The sequence below is a fragment of the Bufo bufo genome, chromosome 1 (genome assembly GCF_905171765.1).
Source record: "Bufo bufo chromosome 1, aBufBuf1.1, whole genome shotgun sequence".
Taxonomy (NCBI): Eukaryota; Metazoa; Chordata; class Amphibia; order Anura; family Bufonidae; genus Bufo; species Bufo bufo.
Window position 1 is genome coordinate 654654715 of NC_053389.1, and position 22309 is coordinate 654677023.

At 46.7% G+C, this 22309-nt stretch overlaps 1 protein-coding gene across 1 annotated transcript in view; it reads right to left on the reverse strand.

Moving 5' to 3' along the window:
* TNFAIP8L3 (TNF alpha induced protein 8 like 3) overlaps window positions 1-10215 on the reverse strand; it is a 170850-nt gene extending 160635 nt beyond the window's left edge. Inside the window, exon 1 of the mRNA XM_040413975.1 lies at window positions 10101-10215. Coding sequence (XP_040269909.1) covers window positions 10101-10146 — 46 coding nt within the window. The 5' untranslated portion in view covers window positions 10147-10215. The remainder of the gene's footprint in view (window positions 1-10100) is intronic.
* Between the last annotated feature and the right edge of the window lie 12094 nt (window positions 10216-22309).

The window sequence follows — 22309 nt, forward strand, 5'->3', positions numbered from 1 at the left end:
TTGAATTGCCAGTGTGGCTGAGTGGGTTTGTGAAAAATAAACACGTGGCCGCCCTTTGAAGCAGGGCCCCCCTGTGGAGTTTGAATTCCTCCTGGCAGGAATGAAATCATAACTCCACATACCTCACACAAGCATGCAGGTCTGTGGAGTCGGTAGATAAATGCACCGACTCCTCCGTTTTTGGTACTTCCGACTCCGACTCCCCTGTATTTAATATGCAAATCATATCTAACTTGTGGGTATTGTTAAAGTATTCCAATCATCTTAAATCTAGCGCGGTACTACTTACTACTAACTTCTTGGCAGTCAGGAGGGCCGGGTGGGCGCTCGTAGCGTAGCTCACTATGTCACGCGCCTGCTCCGCCCACTTTATGAATGAAGCAGGCACCGGGCCCCGCTGCCATTATAGAAACAGATGCCGGCCCCCATTCACTACACAGGGACACTGTTATGGGGGGGGGGGGGATCTGTGGATGACACATAAGATAAGATGCTATATATGTGTCATCCACAGATGCCCCCACAATGATCCCCCATAACAGTGCCATCCACAGACCACCATTAGTTCAAAACCCACCAAAAGCACACCTTTTGGTTAAAACATTTTTTTTTCTTAATTTTCCTCTTCAAAAACCTAGGTGCGTCTTATAGGGCGAAAAATACGGTAATTAATTATAACTTTCTGTGAATTGGGACATTTAAACTTGCTTATTTTTTTTTATTATTCCAATTTAAATCTAGGAGGAGTCGGTTCATTTTTTGCCGACTCCGACTCCACAGCCCTGCAAGCATGTAACCCCCCCCCCCTCCCCAGATGAAGTGGTCAGTTGTGACTGCATCTGAGGTGGTTTCCCCAAGGAGAGTTACGTTATCGGGCACCAACGGCTTGCGGATAACATTCCTTCTCTGTAAAGGCTTCAGGCTCTAGAATCCGAAACTATTACATATACTATTCTTATTCAGGCCTGCAGGGCTTCATAGGAACATAAAGAATCTCATTGCAGTGTATAGGAGAAATGATCTGATATCGTATATTGAAGTCCCCTAAGGGGACTTAAAAGGTAAAAAAAAAAAAAAATAATTGGAAAAATTCTAATCTCCCCACACCCCATAACAGTGCTCCAGACTATAAAAAAAAAAAAAAAAATACCCAGTAGCCATTGGCTCCTGAACTGAAAAATTTAGGAGCCAAATAAAATTTTTAGTCGCCAAATCTAAACCGAATCAAAATTTTGGTATCGTGACAACACTACGCCGATCAGATCGGCGTAGGGTTGTTTCGATACCAAAATTTTGATTCGCTTTCGTCACCATATAAAAAGTATTGTGATACTCAATACCACGCGGGAAAATAAAAAAAAACACCAAAAAAAGCCGCGTGCATTTTATGAAACGTTCGGCCCATAATAGAACAGTCCTATCCTATTTTTTGGGGTGACAAGATGACAAAAAAATGGCGAATCGCATGGTTTTTATTTATTTATTTCTGTTACGGCGCTCACCACATAGGAGATATTTTTTAATAATTTAAATAGTTTGGACTTTTCGGACGCAGCGCTATGTAATATGTTTATTTATTTATTGTTTATATATTTTATATGTAAAATTGGGAAAGGGGGGATTTAAACTTAATATTTTAGGGTACTTTCACACTAGCGTTTTTCTTTTCCGGCACTGAGTTCCGTCCTAGGGGCTCTATACCGGAAAATAACTCATCAGGTATATCCCCATGCATTCTGAATGGAGAGTAATCCGTTCAGGATGCATCAGGATGTCTTCAGTTCAGTCATTTTGACTGATCAGGCAAAAGATAATACCGCAGCAAGCTAAGGTTCTATCTCCGGCGAAAAAAAACTGAAGACATGCCGGATCCGGCATTTTTCCCCCATAGGAATGTATTAGTGCCGGATCCGGAATTCAAAATACTGGAATGCCGGATCCGTCCTTCCAGTCTGCCCATGCGCAGACCGGTAAAAATGTGTAAAAATATACAAGACGGATCCGTCTGTCCGCATGACAAGTGGAGAGAAGGATTCTTTCTTGCAATGCATTTGTGGGATGGATCCGCATCCGTACGCGTCTCACAAATGCTTTCAGTCACATCCAGATCGGCGGATCCGGCCGGCAGGCAGTTCCGACGACTGCCGCAAGTGTGAAAGTAGCCTTAGGCCTCTTTCAGACGGGCGTCATGTTTTGGCTCCAGATGCGTCCCGGGTGCATTGCGGCAAACCCGCGCAGGTAGGTACACAATTGCAGTCAGTTTTGACTGCAATTGCGTTCCGCTGTTCAGTTTTTATTGCGCCGATGCAATGTGTTTTGCAGGCGCGTGATAAAAAAAACTGACTGTGGTACCCAGACCCGAACTTCTTCACTGAAGTTCAGGTTTGGGTTCAAGGTTGTGTAGATGTAATTATTTTCCCTTATAACATGGTTATAAGGGAAAATAATAGCATTCTTAAAACAGAATGCTAAGTAAAATAGGGCTGGAAGGGTTAAAAAAAAAAAAAATAGTAATAATTTAACTCACGTCATCCACTTGTTCGTGCAGCCCGGCTTCTCTTCTGTCTTCATCTGTGAGGAAAAGGACCTGTGGTGACATCACTGCGCTTATGACATGGTCCATCATTAATTAATTTATTTTTTAACCCTCATTGGCACTGCGCCACCAATGTTTATTATACTGGGGTGGGGGAGGGGGGCGCACTCCGCCACCAATGAAGATAACTGACCTGTTAATACAAATACAGGAGGCGGGTGCCGGAATCAAATAGCCGGCACCCGACCTCTATGACTGCAGCTCCCTGTCATAGCTATGATTCCGGCACCCGCCTCCTGTATTTGTATTAACAGGTCAGTTATCTCCACAGGCCCTCCCCTCCCCCTCCTGTCTATCTTCTTATTGGTGGCGGCAGCAGCACAGGGGGGAGGGAGAGACTCCTTCTCCACTGCGCTGCTGAGAAGAACATCAACGGCGGGGCAGAGAACTATCAGCTCCTGTGCCCCGACGCTGTATTCAACTGCAGAGCTGCGGCAGGTCTAGTCGCAGACTAAAAAGTCTGGTCGCCATTTGTAAATTCTAAGTCGCATTGGCGACCATTTTGGTTGCCATCTGGAGCCCTGCAAAATAAAAGTAAATAAACAATAAAAAATTAATATAATTTGCACCAGCGCCTCCCAAAACATCCATACTATTAAAATATAAAACACATTTATCCCGGATGGTGAATATCATAATGGGGAAAAAATTGCCACTTTTTGTCACTTCACCTCCCAAAAAAAAAAAAAAAAGAATAAAAAGTGATCAAAAAGTCATACACACTACAGTGCAGCAAAAATGACCCCTCATACAACTCTCTAGATGTAACTATAAACAAGTTATGGGGGTCAGAATATGGCAATGCAAATTTAAAAAAAAAGTTTATATATTTTTTTAAGAGCCCCTGTACTTTGACACAAGCTTACATAAATCAATACAAGCGACCACAAAAAACTTTGTAATTGGTTAACATGTTATCAGCTGTTTACCTCTTTCCTCCCCTACCCTTTGCTAATTGTTTTTTACTTTGAAAAATGCTTTTCTCAAAACAGTTAATCTCCATGGGAAGATCATATTTTACGGAAATACAAGTCTATGGAGAGGGGAGGGGGAGGAGTGAGCAGCAGCATGAGTGAGACGGGACTCAAAAAGAGACACTAAAGAGACTGCACATCTACACAGGAGATCTATATCTCAGCACTAGTGCTAAATTCACAACCAATGCAGGTCAGTACTTCACTGTAATATCCTCCCCAACCGATTGCTAGAACGAGGTTAGGGAAACACTCAACTCGATGCACGAGACAGGCCTATAGACCCGTTTCGACTCCGTCTCCCACTGCAGAGACGTGTGCTATGTAAGCGCTTCTTTCTCCTCCTAGCAGTCAATGGGGGTCTCAGCACTCAGACCCCACCGATTAAAACCTTTGACAACTCGCTGTGATATATAAAAATAATTTTTGAATTGCCTGAAAAATTTTATATACAATTTTGGAAAATCCCTTTAAGACTTTGCCCTGTCATCACCGCCCAGTTTAAGATGAGACACCACATTTGTTAGAGTACAGTAGTAACAAATGTCATCACATGCGAAGTAGCAAGGTAAGAATAAAGAGACGATGGAGGTGCACACAGAAAAGCTCATATTTGGTAAAGAACTCTATTGCCATGGCTTTCCTGCAGTCCAAGTGTACTCAGTACATAGATCATTACACCAGAGACCATTCACACTACCCTCTCATATCCATGGGACTTTTCTGTCTAAAAAAAAAAACAAAGCAGCTGGAAAAAAAAAGAAAAAAAAGAAGCTTTAAATCAAATAAATGGTGAAAAGGGCACAGAAACACATGGCGCTACGTTTAATACAATTTATTTGATTTATTTGCTGCTTTATTCCGCTGCTGTTCTGTTAGGTACCTGGGAATTCAATAGGAGAAATTGTTTTGTACGCCCTGTATGGACTACTTAAAGGGAACCTGTCATCAACTTTATGCTGACCTCACTGAGGGCAACAGAACTGCAGATTTCAGCGGTGTGTCACTCATGAGCTAAAAGTAAGTGGTTGCTGAGAACCAGCATCATAATCATTGCAGCCCAGGCCTTGAAAAGAGTCAAATCTACCTGAGAAGAGTCCTGGTTATACATAATCTCCTGCTCTCCCGTCCATCTGTTGATGATTGGCAGTTCTCTCCTAGAGGGAAAGGGAGAAAACTCTGTAGAAGACTGTCAGTCATCAGAAGGTGGGCAGGAATTCATGAATAACCAGGACTCTTCTCAGGTGGCCGGGACTCTTTTCCAGGCCCAGTCTGCAATGATTGTGATGTTGGTTCTCGGCAACCACTTACTTTTAACTTATAAATGACAGACCTCTGAAATCAACTCGCCTGTCTCTACTTTATACTTTTAGTATGGGCAGCATAAAGTTGATGACAGGTTCCCTTTAAAGGGGATCAGTCACACCATCACGCCACAATTTAGTCTCATGTCCAAGACCGTATGATGGAAACACCGACAGTGGCGCACAGAAAATTAATGGGGAGAACCAATCTAAACGATCTTCTCATGGGTCACATTGATGAGGTCTGAACTCGGACCACCACTGACTGATCAGTGATTTCTATCAGAGATTATGAGCCAAGACCAGAAGTAGTCAAAAACACAGAACAGGAGCAAATCTCTCTCTTTCTCATTCAAACGACCATATTTATGTGTCCACATCCATTCCACAATTGCAGAACGGATGAGTACCCACTAATTTCAATGGGGTCGCAAAATGCGGAATGCACACGGCCGGTATCCATGTTTTGCAGATCCTCACTTTTGGAGTCCTTAGACCTCATCTCTGTGTAGGCTCCACTACTGGTTTTGGCTCAAAAATCCCTGAAGAAAATCACAGACCAAATACCGACTGTGTGAAAGCAGCCTAAGGTCTAGTTCACACTTCAGTGATTTGGTCAGTGACTGCCATCACTGATTGCGAGTCGAAACCTGGAGTGGAGCCTACTCAGAGATAAGGTATAAGGGGAAGATCTGAAGGAAATCACTGATCAAACACGGACTGTGTAAAAGCAGCCTTAGGGCTCATGCACACGAACGTTCCGGACATGGTCCTCAAAGCACGGGCACCATCCGTTTGACTGGTGACGACTGATGCAGGCCCATTCAAGTTCTATTTTTTTGCGCTTCCGTTCCACATCGTACCTTCAGGATTGCGGACCCATTCAAGTGAATGCATCCGTGATACAATGCACAAACTGCCGGTGTCCACGTGAGCCCTTAATAGAATACGGCTGCAGCTTGCGTGGCCACGTGGTTCAAGCCGCTGCACAGTGGTAGTGTGTGGCCGTACCCTGTGGTGGCAGCAGCAGTTGTTAGGACCACGCCCCATCAGTCAGTGCTCTGCGGCGACTGGATAAAGCTACGCAGCACTGCCAGTATTGCTGCCCACTTCTCTGGTGCCCATCCACTGCTTATTAGAGAGCTAGCTTGTGCCTTCTTGGGGGCGGCTACACGTTCAGCGTGGGCCCATTTTTAAACAAAAAAAAAAGAAGAAGAAGATTTACCACAAGATATAGCCCTGCAAGTTTAAGGAGGCATCAAACAAACTACAGCAGTGATTTTTCACCCACATACCAGGCGGCATCACCCTGCACTCTCTCATACCTGCACCATGTGAGGGCTGGCAGAAAATGCCACGTTCGGGCCCGGATTTGTTAACTACTTTTCCCACTGCTGCTGTCCTTGAGCAGGCTGAGATATGAAGTAGTGACAGCCCTTGCCACCACCACCACAGAAGGCAGGTCTAGAGGCACGGACTGACCCCGCTTACATAGCGGGCACTGCCGGCAGTCTCTTCCTTGTCTGAATGTCCTCCCCCAGGGCACAGGACAGTATATTACAGTTTGTAACCCGATTTAGTTAAGACCCTTTAGAGCCAGTTATAGACGTCTCATGTCATCTCTGTGGAGGCTAGCAGTCATGGCCAGGGGTGGTGTCAGAGGTAACGGGGAGGGGGGGTTTATATCACAGCAGCCCAAAGCCATTATATTCTCTGAACAAGCCCGAAATTATGGCAATCTGGAGTGTTATTCAGCTACCAGTATAAATCTCCGCGGCTGAAAATCTGCTCCATTCATTGTGTTGGCAGCAACTGCAAGGATTTCTGCACTCGGATAAACGGGACAGCTCCAGAATTTTCTGCAACAAATCTGCCAAATGTGAATATACCTAAGGCCCCCTGCATACGAACGTGTGCTTCCCGTTGCCGTATTACGGACCGCATTTGCGGATCCGCAATACACGGGTGCCATTCCATGGGCATTCCTCATCATGGAGGTAGACCTATTCACTTGAATGGGTCCGCAAATCCAGAGATGCGGAAAGGAAGCACGGAACGGAACCCTACGAAGTGCTTCCGTGGGGTTTCGTCCCGTACTTCCGTTCTGCAAAAAGATAGAACATGTCCTATCTTTCTGTGGAACGGCCGGATTGTGGACCCATTAAAGTGAATGGGTCTGCGATCCTCTGCGGCTGCCCCACGGACTGTGTTCGTGCATTGCCGCCCGCATTTTGCGAGCCGCAGCACGACCACAGGGTGCACACGTTCATGTGCAAGGGGGCCTTAGTCTGGTAAGAATTCGATGCAGTGTTGTTGCAGGTCTCACCTTTGCATTGAAAAGGGTGAAATCCGCACAGAGAATTGACAGAAAGAAAAAGCAAAGCGCGCATGAGATTTGTGAAATACATGAGAATCCGCGCAGAAAAAAACCTAAGTAATCCACACCATGTGCAGGCGGCCTTAGGAGTACGCCCACACGTGCCAGAAAGTGCGGTGGATAAGTCCGCTGCCGTTTTTGCTGTGGTTCTAAAACAAATATCGCAACCAAATATCGCATGTATTACATTTTTGGCCACAGGAATGGCTGTGAACTTCATCCTCTCCGCTGCGAAGGGTGAAATCCACACGGGAGGGCCGCAGCCTAAATTGACAAGCTGTAGATTTCAGATCCGCACCGTGGGGCAATTTATTACACAGCGTGTGGACGGGATTTCTTAGAATCTCCTCCGCTCTGCACAACCCTGCGCATCTGCCACAGAAAGATTTCCAACATCAGACGAACAGAAAACAGCAAAAATCAGAAGCCATTTCTATGTGAGATCCGTTATTTTAGAAGGGAAAAAATATATAAAAAATTTGTGGCAGACTTTTTTTCTATCTAAAATAACAGATTCCAGACAGAAATGGCTGAAACGGATGCAAAATGTGCACAACTGAGCATAACGGATGCTTAAAATACAGGATCCGTTTTTGGTTTTTTTTGGAACATATCTCCCCCAAGAACAAAAGAATTGGGCGTTTCAATATCCAACAGTCCGATCCCTGTTGGAAGGACTTCTTCTGATTCCAGACCAGGTATAGGGCGGATTTTGCCTCTGTCAGATTTGAACACTGAAGACCCATTTGCGGTTTAGCCCCTATGGACGGCGCTGAAGTGGACACCCACCGTGGCTACCAGCTGCGTCCACGTGGAAACCGCACCAAGAAAGACCATGTCCTCTCAGCGCAGTTGTGGAATCTGTGCACAAAAACCTCCATGTGGATGGGGCCTCAGGCCTCACACTGCAGCGAATCACGGACGTGCTGCTCATGTTCTCCACAGACAGCAAATGTGCCCGTCAAAACTGGTGTAAAGTAGAACTGGCTTAGTTGCCCATAGCAACCAATCAGATTTCACCTTTCATTCTCTATTGGAGTTCTGAAAAATGAAAGGTGGAATCTGATTGGTTGCTATGGGCAACTAAACCAGTTCTACTTTACTCCAGTTTTGATAAATCTCTCCCCCCATTGACTTTCAGTGTGTTTTCCACCACTTTAGGCCGAATGCACACGAACGTGTTCCACGGCTGTGAGCGGTCCGTGGTATGCCGGCCTGGATTCCTGCTGACAGCAGGAGCGCACTGCGTCATTGGTTGCTATGAAGGAATCCAGGCCGGCATACCACGGACCGTTCACGGCCACGGAGCACAGCTGTGTGCATTCGGCTTTAGGCCTCATGCACACTACCGTTGTTTTAGTCCGCATCCGAGCCTCAGTTTTGGCGTCTCGGATGCGGACCCATTCACTTTGTGTGCTGTCCGCATCAGTTGCTCCATTCCGTGGTCTGCAAAAAAAATATAACCTGTCCTATTCTTGGCCGCACTTAGCGGGCAAGAATAGGCAGTTATATTAAAGGCTGTCCGCGCGGAACGCACAATACACAACAGTCGTGTGCATCAGGCCTTAGTCGTGTTTGGCCAGCATCACGGACCAGTGTTGAGTGAACTTCTGATTTCAAGTTCGGAGTATCTAAATATTCCGTTATGGATTCCGCCACCACGGACTATAAGTTATGGTTCGTGATAGCAGAATCCACAAAGGAATTCTTAGATAACCCGAACCTTGTACGCCGAACTTGAAAACAGAAGTTTGCTCATCCATAAACACGACCATTAAAGTCCATGGGTCCATGAAAATCACTAGCAACACAAATGACATCCGTGTTCTGTCAGTGGTTTTTCACTGACCACTTGTAGGAAATGCTCTGGAAACACTGAGCAGTGTCTGTGGAATACAGATGACACACGGAGGGCAAAAAACGGACACGCAGACATCCTCACAGATGGATTTTCCACGGAATTCAAACAGACGCGGAAATGTGAATGAGGGAGAATGGACTACTACAACTTACATCCTCAAAGTCATAGCTCACAGCCCAGCCGGCGGCCACGTCCACGGAGATCTGGCTCACGTGGATGTCAGCCGAGGCAGAAGCCATCGAGATGTGAGGCTGGAATCACACATGCAGTTCTGGATGCAGTTTTTCAGCCAGAAGTGGAGAAGTATAAATCCTCCTCTAACAGGTCACACGTCTTCTGACGCCACTCCAACTACCTGCACCAAAAACTGCAAGTGTGAATCCAGCCTAATCAAATGCATACACGTCCAACAGGGACAAGTCTGAATGACAGCAGAGTCCGGTGTACCCATCGCTGTGCCAGCCTCAGTACCTGCGAGAACATATCACAACCACCCAGTGTCTGAGGGACCAGCCTTGGCACCTGGTCACTCCAGTAGGTGTCAGGTTTACAGGGTGCCAAGAGGAGACAGTCCACAGCTCTTGACGTAGCAGAGCTGAGCATGTCATCCATGATAACACAACAGGTAGGTGAACAGCACCTCCAGCTCTGCTACATCCTCCTCAGTCCCAGCCTGTGCAGCTCTATCATTGGCACAGTGACTACCGTGCAGTGCACTGACTGCGGTTTCTAATCCGCAGCACCTGCTATGACCAGCGACAGGTGCTCAGGTACCGCATGCCCCTAACAAACTTCCTGCCCCACGTGCGGAGCACCCACTCCCTGGGAGCCACAGCGCTCTCTCCTTTTAACCCTTTAAAAGGGGGTTAACCCCCCCATTACCAGCGGAATGCAGCCTCCCGCCCATTTCAATGAAGTTGATTGATCGGTAGCGGGACGTGCGGCTGTCAGTCAGCAGTGCTGCAGACAAGTTTGGCGTTGCTGTTACCTGGTGACAGCTCCCCCTCGCTCAGGTCCCCAGAGTCCGTGTCCATGGTGTGCTGAGGTCCGCGCTGTCACTTGCCGCTCCGGCGCTCTCTCCGCCTGTGACACTGCCGAGCTCCGCCGCCTCTGGCTCCGGGTGAGCTGTGCGGATCAGCATCTCTCGGATTCCGAACGCTGCAGACTAGGGAACGCACAGCAACCAATCAAAACGCTAAGAATGTCCCCGCCTAAAGCGTCGCAGCCAATAAGAAGGCGTCTGGAGGCAGCAGCGGCGGCGCTTGTGTGTTCTTTCCTGCAGAATCCTAGAGATAGCTGGCATCCTCCTGGCTATGTGCCTGCATTACCAGCTTTCATGTGCTTAGCCCAGAAATACCCAACCTCATTACCACAGGGGGAACCCCTGAAAAATGGTTTCACTCCTGGGAACCTCTCTTGCCATTTCTACCTCATAGAAGCTTGGTATGGGGCTGGTAACCATAAGGCTGAGGTCACATCTCCACCTGAAACCAACTCGGTCACAACCATTGTTGCAGACATTGTTGCAATGCCCCATGTGTCCAGAAAGGCAGCGTTCACATTACAGAGGGGCTTTCTATCTGCGATTTTTTTTCAATACCCAAAGCCATATCCAAATGCAGGGGCGTAGCTATAGTCAGTGTGCAGAGGTAGCAGTCGCGCCCAGGAGCCTGAGGGGGTCCAAAGACCCTTGTGGTGCATAAGAAGCCACCAGTATAGAAAGTGCATGCTAGTCAGGTTACACCTCTGGCTGGAGGGAAGGGGTTAGGTTAAGAATTTGGCATGGGCAGGGGCGTAGCTATAGGCTCATGGGCCTTGGTGCAAGAGTTTAGCTTGGGCCCCCATCCCTCATTGCTTTGTGGCCAGGGGCAGGCAAGAACATAGCCTTCCTGCTGCCTGAGGCAAAAATTGAAACTGCACCCCCCACCATGCCAAATTCTTAACCTAACACCTACCCTCCAGCCAGAGGTGTAACTTGACCAGCATGTACCTTCTATAAAACGGGTGTCTTCTCATGTGGTACAAGGGGCTTTGGGGCCCCTCAGGCTCCTGGGCCCGGTAGCGACTGCTACCTCTGCACCCCCTATAGCTACGCCCCTGCGGGTGGGAGGGTGCCACTTAAATTTTTGCCTCAGGCAGCATGAAGGCTATGTGCTTCTCTGCCCCTGGCCACAAAGCACTGAGGGAAGGGGGGTCCCAAGCTGGACTCTTGCATCAGGGCCCGTGAGCCTTTAGCTACGCCCCTGTCCAAATGTTATACCACAAAGGGTAAATTCAGACAGAGTTCAAAGAATATGTTTTTGGATCATTTCCAGAGATTAAACCCCAACAGAAAGTCCATCTGAAGGCTAAACGTAATGTGAACTCAGTCTAAAATCCTGGGCTCTCAACCCAACAGATCCCATTACAGCCAAGAGGTCAGTTGGGTGCAGCTGATGTCCACCATAAAACAGATTCTTCCCTCACCTTATTTTCATCGTTCTGTTCCCATAATGGGGCAGAACAACGGAAATATCTAGTGCTGATGTGAACATAGTCTAACTAGGCTCAGATGTGTTATGGTTTGTTTACAACAGAAAAAACAGAATTAGTAGCTACTGGTTTGTCAGTTGTGCAGGTTTTTACTACAGATTTCACTCTCTACAATTCAAAGGGTGAGGTCAGGGTGAAAGCGCATCAAAATCCGGAACAAAATCTACAAGTAACATGCAGATTTGGATTGGAAACACAGAGAAATCCACACGAAATTCTGTTTGTACACTGAACAAAAATATAAACGCAACACTTTCGGTTTTGCTCCCATTTTGCATGAGCTGAACTCAAAGATCTGAAACATTTTCTACATACACAAAAGACCTGTTACTCTCAAATATTGTTCACAAATCTGTCTAAGGCCTCATGCACACGACCGTTGTGTGCATTCGCGTCCGTTCCGTCATTTTTCACAGTTTAGCGGAGGTCCCATTCATTTCTATGGAGCTGTGAAAAAAAACTGATAATCCTCAGTTTTTTCTCCGCGTCCGTGATCCGTGATTCCAGTCCGGCAAAAAAATATAACCTGTCCTATTCTTGTCAGTGGAAAACGGAGGACGGACCTATTCAAGTCAATGGGTCAGTCAAAAAAAACGGATGCACAACTGGTATGTCATCCGTGTCCGCGTCTGTGTCAGTTTTTTTCCATGGTGCAATAAAATGACACTTTTCATTAACCTTCCTTTTTTTCCCCCTGTCAGACAAAAAAAAAGGAAGACACAAGGAAACACAACTGAAGCAAAATCGGACACAGACCACTGAAGCCAAATCACTGACAGTGAAAAAACACTGTCGTGTGCATGAGGCCTAAGGCCTCATGCACATGACCATGTTTTGTTTCCGTGTCCGATCCGTTTTTTTTGCCGATAGGATGCGGACCCATTCATTTCAATTGGTCCGCAAAAAACGCGGACAGCACACCGTGTGCTGTCTGCATCAGTATCTCCGTTTAGTTGCTCCGCAAAAAAATTTGTGCATGTCCTATTTTTTTCTAGTTTGCGGACAAGGATAGGCATTATTACAATGTATCCGCAAAAAAAACGGATGCCATACGGAACGTCATGCGTTTTTTTGCGGATCCGCAATTTGCGGACTGCAAAACATATACGGTCGTGTGCATGTAGCCTAAGGCTAGGTCTACACGACGACATTTGTCACGCGACGATAGGGCGCAACATTTGTCGCGCGACATTTTGTTGCACCAATGTCGCGCGACAATTTTTATAATGGCAGTCTATGGTGTCGCACTGCAACATGCGACATGCTGCGACTGCGACGCAACAGTCGCAGAAAAAACTATCTCAAACTGTTGCGTCGCAGCATGTTGCATGTAGCAGTGCGACACCATAGACTGCCATTATAAAAATTGTCGCGCGACATTGGTGCGACAAATGTCGTCGTGTAGACCTAGCCTAAATCTGTGTTAGTGAGCACTTCTCCTTTGCCGAGATAATCCATCCCACCTCACAGGTCTGACTAGACAGCATGAATATTGCACAAGTGTGCCTTAGACTGCCCACAATAAAAGTCCACTCTGAAATGTGCTGTTTTATAACACAGCACAATGCCACAGATGTCGCAACATTTGAGGGAGCGTGCAATTGGCATGCTGACTGCAGGAATGTCCAGAGCTGTTGCCCGTGCAAATGTTCATTTCTCTACCATAAGCCGTCTCCAAAGGCATTTCAGAGAATTTGGCAGTATATCCAACCGTCCTTACAACTGCAGACCATGTGTAACCAGACCAGACCAGGACCTCCACATCCAGCATGTTCACCTCCATGATCGTCTGAGACCAGCCACCCGGACAGCTGCAGCAACAATCGGTTTGCATAACCAAAAAATTTCTGCACAAACTGTCAGAAACCATCTCAGGGAAGCTCATCTGCATGCTCGTCGTCCTCATCGGGGTCTGGACCCAACTGCGGTTTGTCGTTGTAACCGACTTGAGTGGGCAAATGCTCACATTCGATGTCGTCTGGCACGTTGGAGAGGTGTTCTGTTCACGGATGAGTCCCGGTTTTCACTGTTCAGGGCAGATGGCAGACAGCGTGTGTGGTGTTGTGTGGGTGAGCGGTTTGCTGACGTCAACGTTGTGGATCGAGTGGCCCATGGTGGCGGTGGGGTTAGGGTATGGGCAGGCGTATGTTATGGACAACGAACACAGGTGCATTTTATTGATGACATTTTGAATGCACAGAGATACCGTGACGAGATCCTGAGGCCCATTGTTGTGCCATTCATCCACGACCATCACCTCATGTTGCAGCATGATAATGCACGGCCCCATGTTGCAAGGATCTGTACACAATTCCTGGTAGCTGAAAACATCCCAGTTCTTGCATGGCCAGCATACTCACTGGACATGTCACCCATTGAGCATGTTTGGGATGCTCTGGATCGGCGTATACGACAGCGTTTTCCTGTTCCTGCCAATATTCTGCAACTTCGCACAGCTATTGAAGAGGAGTGGACCAACATTCCACAGGCCACAATCAACAACCTGATCAACTCTATGCAACGGAGATGTGTTGCACTGCGTGAGGCAAATGGTGGCCACACCAGATACTGACTGGTTTTCTGACTCCCCTCCCCTCCCCTCCAAGGCAAAACTGTGCACATTTCAGAGTGTACTTTTATTGTGGGCAGTCTAAGGCTCACCTGTGCAATATTCATGCTGTGTAATCAGCACCTTGATATATGCCACACCTGTGAGGTGGGATGGATTATCTTGGCAAAGGAGAAGTGCTTACTAAGGCTAAGTTCACACGAACGTGTGTGTGATCCGTGGCCGTATTGCGGCCCGCAAATCGCGGGCCGCAATACACGGCCACAGTTCCGTGTGCATTCCGAATCACGGATGCGGACCCATTCACTTCAATGGGTCCGCAAATCCGGAAACGCGGAACGGCCGCACGGGACGGGACCCCTCGGAAGCACTACGAAGTGCTTCCGTGGGGTTACGTCCCGTACTTCCGTTCCGCAAAAAGGTAGAACATGTCCTATCTTTTAGCGGAACGGGCGGATCGCGGACCCATTAAAGTGAATGGGTCCGCGATCCGATGCAGCTGACCTACGGCCGGCTATCTTGCATTGCGGCCCGCTATTTGCAGGCCGCAGCACAGGCACGGGTCACACACGTTCGTGTGAACTCGGCCTAAGACAGATTTAGACAGATTTGTGAACAATATTTGAGAGTAACGGGTTATTTGTGTATGTAGAAAATGTTTTAGATCTTTGAGTTCACCTCATGCAAAATGGGAGCAAAACCAAAAGTGTTGCGTTTATATTTTTGTTCAGTATAGATACGGTAGATGCCCTTAGAGGCTGTTCACACAGTGAAATTTGCTGGAGGAATTTTGGTGCTGACACTGTGCCAAAATTCCACCAACAACTGCATGGTATTTGCCTCCCGTTGTTTTGACAGTATCAAAATCTGCCATGTGAATGGGCCCTTAGGGGAGTTTTCTGAGTGAGTTTTTCTGCTTCTCTATTGACTTCTATGGAATTCACAATAAAATCTGCTTCTAAAGGGCTCGTTCACATGACAGTTGGTGTCCCGTTCCCGTATTGTGGACCGCATTTGCGGATCCGCAATGCACAGGCACCGTTCCGTTGTCATTCCGCATTACGCATGCGGACCCATTCATTTCAATGGGTCCGCAAATCTGGAGATGCGGAACGGAAGCACGGAACGGAACACTACGGAAGCACTACGGAGTGCTTTCTGGGGTTCCATTCCGTGCCTCCGCACCGCAAAAAGATAGAACATGCTCTACCTTTTTGCGGAACGGAGGGATCGCAGACCCATTCAAGTGAATGGGTCTGCGATCCCCATGCGCCTTCCCCATGGAAGGTGCCCGTGCATTGCGGACCGCAATTTGCGGTCCACAGCACGGGCACAGGCTTCACACAGTCGTGTGAACGAGCCCAAAGAGTAACAAAATTTACAAAGAGTAAAAAAATCTTCCATTTTTACAAGGTGTGCACATAGGCAAGTTTTTTATAATGGGAAATTGATGATGGAGTTTTGAATGTGGACTTAGCCATGTAAATATATCCTGAACGTACCCTAAAGGTATGGTCATATGACTAAAATCTGCTGCTCAAAAACAGAGGCAGATCAGTAGGCTGATATGCCTCTGCGAGCAGTGCATTCTGCAGACAAAAGCACATGCAGTGAGCCCCTAAGAAGCCGATGCAGAGGATAAGTGTGGCCCTAATGAGGTATGGTGGCTGGCAAAGTGACAGATGATGGCACCTCTGGTATGCTATCTTGCTGATGTCTCTCCCCTGAACTTCTGGATAACAGCTGCTGAAAGCTGGCACTTGTGACTCTAGGTGTCCACTGTGTAATGCAGGCTATTTTTTTTAGTTGGCCAGGATGTGATATAAAGTGATGGATGTCTGAGCTGTGCTCTGACCTGCAGCAGGGTCTAGATATCTATGGTTGCTGGTCACTCTGCTGACTGTTAGGCCTAGTTCACACGAACGTATGGCTTTTTCAGTGTTTTGCGGTCCGTTTTTCACGGATCCGTTGTTACGTTTTTTGTTTCCGTTGTGTTTCCATTTCTGTTACGTTTTTCCGTTACGTTTTTCCGTATGGCATATACAGTATACAGTAATTACATAACATTTTCAATAGATGGTTCAGCAAAAACGGAACGGATAGGAAGACATACGGATGCATTTCCGTATGTGTTCCGTTTTTTTTTTGCAGACCCATTGACTTTAATGGAGCCACGCATTGCACCCGCACTGAATCCGGACCCATTCACTTCTATGTGAGGCTGTGCACATGAGCAGTGATTTTCACGCATCACTTGTGCGTTGCGTGAAAATCGCAGCATGCTCCTCTTTGTGCGTTTTTAATGTAACGCAGGCCCCATAGAAATGAATGGGGTTGCGTGAAAATCGCAAGCATCCGCAAGCAAGTGCGGATGCGGTGCGATTTTCATACACGGTTGCTAGGAGACGATCGGGATGGAGACCCGATCACTATTATTTTCCCTTATAACATGGTTATAAGGGAAAATAATAGCATTCTGAATACAGAATGCATAATAAAATAGGGCTGGAGGGGTTAAAAAAAAATAGGTGAGTTAAAATATATATATATTTTTTTTAACCCCTCCAGCCCTATTTTACTATGCATTCTGTATTCAGAATGCTATTATTTTCCATTATAACCATGTTATAAGGGAAAATAATACAATCTACACAACCTTGAACCCAAACCTGAACTTCAGTGAAGAAGTTCGGGTCTGGGTACCACAGTCGGCTTTTTATCACGCGCGTGCAAAACACATTGCACCCGCGCGATAAAAACTGAACAACGGAACGCAATCGCAGTCAAAACTGACTGCAATTGCGTACCTACTCGCGCGGGTTTGCCGCAATGCAGCGGGACGCATCCGGACCTAATCCGGACACGCCCGTTTGAAAGAGGCCTTAATGTGACCTATAAACTGTACAACTCAATTGAAAAACAAACTGAAATCTCTTAGGTAGAGGGAAGAAAAAATATAAAAAATATAAAAAAATATAAAAAATATAAAAATAAAATAATATGATTGCATAATATGATAACAAAATACATTAGTGTAAATGAGTCCTAAGGCCCCTTTCACACGTGCGAGAATTCCTCGCGGGTGCATTGCGTGATGCGAACGCATTGCGCCCGCACAGATTCCGGATCTATTCATTTAAATGGGTCAGTATACATGAGCGGTGGTTTTCACACATCACTTTTGCGTTGCGTGAAAATCGCAGCATGTTCTATATTCTGCTATTTTCACGCAACGCTGGCCCCATAGAAGTGAATGGGGATGTGTGAAAAGTGCAGGTGCAATGCAATTTTCACAGATAGTTGCTAAGAGATGTTTGTAAACATTCAGTTTTTTATCACGCGAGTGCAAAACGCAGTAAATCGCATTGCAGCCGCACAATAAAAACTGAATAACTGAATGCGATCGCAAACAAAACTGAATGGCTTTGTTTGCGAAATCGCAAATTTTTCACTGAAAGCATCCACAACGCATCTGGACATAATCCAGACACGCTCGTCTGCAAGGGGCCTAAGGGAGAGTTCACATCACTGTTAGGCCCCTTTCACACGAGCGAGTTTTCCCCGTGGGAGCAATGCGTGACGTGAACGCATAGCACCCACACTGAATCCTGACCCATTAATTTTAAATGGGTCTGTGTATATGAGCGGTTTTTTTTCACGCATCAGTTGTGCGTTGCGTGAAAAACGCAGCATGTTCTATATTCTGTGCTTTTCACGCAGCCCTGGCCCTATAGAAGTGAATGGGGCTTCAGTGAAAAACACATTTCACCTGAAAGCAAGTGCTGATGCAATGTGTTTTTCAATGATAGTTGTTAAGTGTACTTTCACACTAGCGTTTTTGTTTTCCGGTATTGAGTTCCGTCACAGGAGCTCAATACCGGAAAAAAACAGATCAGTTTTATCCTAATGCATTCTGAATGGAGAGCATTCCGTTCAGGATGCATCAGTTCAGTCCCTCTTACGTTTTTTGTATGGAGAAAATATCGCAGCATGCTGCAGTTTTCTCTCTGGCCAAAAATACTGATCACTTGCCGGAATGGCGGATCCGGCATTAATTTACATTGAAGTGTATTAGTGCCGGATCCGGCATTAAGTGTTCCGGTGAAACGGATCCAGCTTTCCGGTCTGCGCATTTGCAGACCTTTAAAAATGAAAAAAAAGAAATTTATACGGGATCCATTTTTCTGGATGACATCAGAGAGACAGATCCGGTATTTCAATGCATTTGTCAGACGGATCCGCATCTGGATCCGTCTGACAATTGCCATCAGGTTGCGCCCGGATTGCCAGATCCTCTGCCGTAAGTGTGAAAGTACCCTAAGGCCTCTTTCACACGGGCATTGCGGGAACTGCACGATTTTTCTGCGCGAGTGCAAAACATTGTAATGCGTTTTGCACGCACATGAGAAAAATCAGCATGTTTGGTACCCAAACCCGAACTTCTTCACAGAAGTTCGGGTTTGGGTTAGGTGTTCTGTAGATTGTATTATTTTCCCTTATAACATGGTTATAAGGGAAAATAATAGCATTCTTAATACAGAATGCATAGTACAATAGCGCTGGAGGGATTAAAAAAACTAATAAAATAATTTAACTCACCTTAAGGCCTCATGCACACGACCGTTGTGTGCATCAGTGGCCGTTGTTCCGTTTTCCGTGATTTTCTGCGGACCCATTGACTTTCAATGGGTCCGTTGAAAACTCGGAAAATGCACCGTTGTTCATCCGCGGCCGTGATCCGTGTTTCCTGTCCATCCAAAAAATATGACCTGTCCTATTTTTTTGACGGACAACGGTTCACGGACCCATTCAAGTCAATGGGTCCGTGAAAAAACACGGATGCACACAAGATTGGCATCCGCGTCCGTGGCCGTAGGCTACTTTCACACAGACGGATCCGCAGATCAATCTGCATAAAAGCTTTTTCAGAGCTGAGTTTTCACTTTGGCAAAACTCAGATCCGACAGTATATTCTAACACAGAGGCGTTCCCATAGTGATGGGGACGCTTCAAGTTAGAATATACTACGAACTGTGTACATGACTGCCCCCTGCTGCCTGGCAGCACCCGATCTCTTACAGGGGGCTGTGATCCGCACAATTAACCCCTCAGGTGCCGCACTCCCCCCCCCCCTCCCTCCCCTGTATTACTGTACATTCATTGGTAGCCAGTGGGCCCCCTCTCCCTCCCCTGTATTACTGTACGTTCATTGGTGGCCAGTGGGCCCCCCTCCCTCCCCTGTATTACTGTACATTCATTGGTGGCCAGTGGGCCCTCCTCCCTCCCCTGTATTACTGTACATTCATTGGTGGCCAGTGCGGCCCCCCCTCCCTCCCCCTCCTAATTAAAATCCCACCCCATCATTGGTGGCAGCGGAGAGTTCCGATCGGAGTCCCAGTTTAATCGCTGGGGCTCCGATCGGTAACCATGGCAACCAGGACGCTACTGCAGTCCTGGTTGCCATGGTTACTTAGCAAGTGTTAGAAGCATTATACTTACCTGCGAGCTGCGATGTCTGTGACCGGCCGGGCGCTCCTCCTACTGGTAAGTGACAGGTGTGTGCTATAAGCAATGCGCCACACAGACCTTTCACTTACCAGTAGGAGGAGCGCCCGGCCAGTCACAGACATCGCAGCTCGCAGGTAAGTATAATGCTTCTAAAAATTGCTAAGTAACCATGGCAACCAGGACTGCAGTAGCGTCCTGGTTGCCATGGTTACCGATCGGAGTCCCAGCGATTAAACTGGGACTCCGATCGGAACTCTCCGCTGCCACCAATGATGTGGGGGGGGGATTTTAATTAGGAGGGGGAGGGAGGGGGGCCAACTGGCCACCAATGAATGTACAGTAATACAGGGGAGGGAGGGGGGCCCACTGGCCACCAATGAATGTACAGTAATACTGGGGAGGGAGCGGGGGCCCACTGGCCACCAATAAATGTACAGTAATACAGGGGAGGGAGGAGGGTGTGCCCCCTCCTGCCTGGCAGCACCTGATCTCTTACAGGGGGCTATGATATGCACAATTAACCCCTCAGGTGCAGCACCTGAGGGGTTAATTGTGCGGATCACAGCCCCCTGTAAGAGATCGGGTGCTGCCATTCAGCAGGGGGCAGTTATTACACAGTTCTCAGTATATTCTAACTTGAAGCGTCCCCATCACTATGGGAACGCCTCTGTGTTAGAATATACTGTTGGATCTGAGTTTCACGATCTAACTCAAATCCGATGATATATTCTAACAAAGAGGCGTTCCCATGGTGATGGGGACGCTTCAAGTTAAAATATACCATCGGATTGGAGAAAACTCCGATCCGATGGTATTATAGGGACTCCTGACTTTACATTGAAAGTCAACGGGATCCGTTTGCAATTGCACCATATTGTGTCAACGTCAAACGGATCCGTCCCCTTTGACTTGCATTGTAAGTCAGGACGGATCCGTTTGGCTCCGCACGGCCAGGCGGACACCAAAACTACTTTTTTTTTCATGTCCGTGGATCCTCCAAAAATCAAGGAAGACCCACGGACGAAAAAACGGTCACGGATCAACGGAAATCCGTTTTGCGGACCGCAAAACAAAACGTCCGTGTGCATGAGGCCTAATCCACTTGCTCATGCAGCACCTGAGGGGTTAATTGTGCGGATCACAGCCCCCTGTAAGAGATCGGGTGCTGCCAGGCAGCAGGGGGCAGTCATGTACACAGTTCAAAGTATATTCTAACTAGAAGCGTCCCCATCACTATGGGAACGCCTCTGTGTTAGAATATACTGTCGGATCTGAGTTTTCACGAAGTGAAAACTCAGCTCTGAAAAAGCTTTTATGCAGACGGATCTGCGGATCCGTCTGTGTGAAAGTAACCTACGGCCACGGACCACGGACGCGTATGCCAATCTTGTGTGCATCCGTGTTTTTTCATGGACCCATTGACTTGAATGGGTCTGTGAACCGTTGTCCGTCAAAAAAATAGGACAGGTCATATTTTTTGGACGGACAGGAAACACGGATCATGGATGCGGCTGCAAAACGGTGCATTTTCAGATTTTTCCACGGACCCATTGAAAGTCAATGGATCAGTGAAAAAAAAAAACGGAAAACAGAACAACGGCCGCGGATGCACACAACGGTCGTGTGCATGAGGCCTTAATCTGAAACATCTGTTGGCTGGAGAAATCAGGTGTAAATTTTTTTAAAATATTTGTTTCCAGTTATTATTCCAATATCCGATTCATGCACTCATTATCTTTATATTCTCTAGGTTATTGGGTTTTTCTTAATTGCATATGATTGTTCATTACCATTTTATTGTCACAGATTTTATTCTATTTGCACTGAATTATTATTAATAAATATATGTATTTTGTATACCTGTTTCCTTTTGTCTTCAACTCATCGCAGATAAAAGAACTCTACTTAGCTCTTGTTTTGTTTATGAAAATAAGTTGGAATCTCCTTGATTATAGATCCCGACTTGTTTACATAAATAAAATACTTTTTCAGAAGCAGTATAAATATTCTGACAATACGGATGTGCTCCGTATGCATTCTGTATTTTTTGCGGACCCAATGACTTGAATGGAGCCAAGGATCGTTATTTGCGAGCAATAATAGGACAAGTTCTATCTTTCAGCGGTACGGATATACGGAAATGCGGAAACGGAATGCATACGTAGTACATTCAGGTTTTTTTGTGGAACCATTGAAATGAATAGTTCCGCATACGGACTGCAAATGGAATCCGGAAAAACGCAACGGAAACGGAAAAAAAAAGTTTGTGTGCAAGAGGCCTAAGTGGCAGATTTCTTTCAAAAATTTCCACAACAAAAAATTTATTCCACATATTTAACGTGGATGTTTCTTCAGCAACACATAGATGTTTCCTTAGACTAGTTCCATACCTGCGGTATCCGGCGGAGGAACAGCCTGCCAGAGTTCACTGTCGTGCACTGCCAGACCCCATTGACTGTAATGGCATACGGAGTGTATCCGTCCAATTTTCGGGGATAAGCGCTGGGTTTTGGCCTGACAAATACCAATGCGTGCACAAGGTTTTGTCCTGCTGAAACCCGGCGCTTATGCAGGAATACGGCTGGATC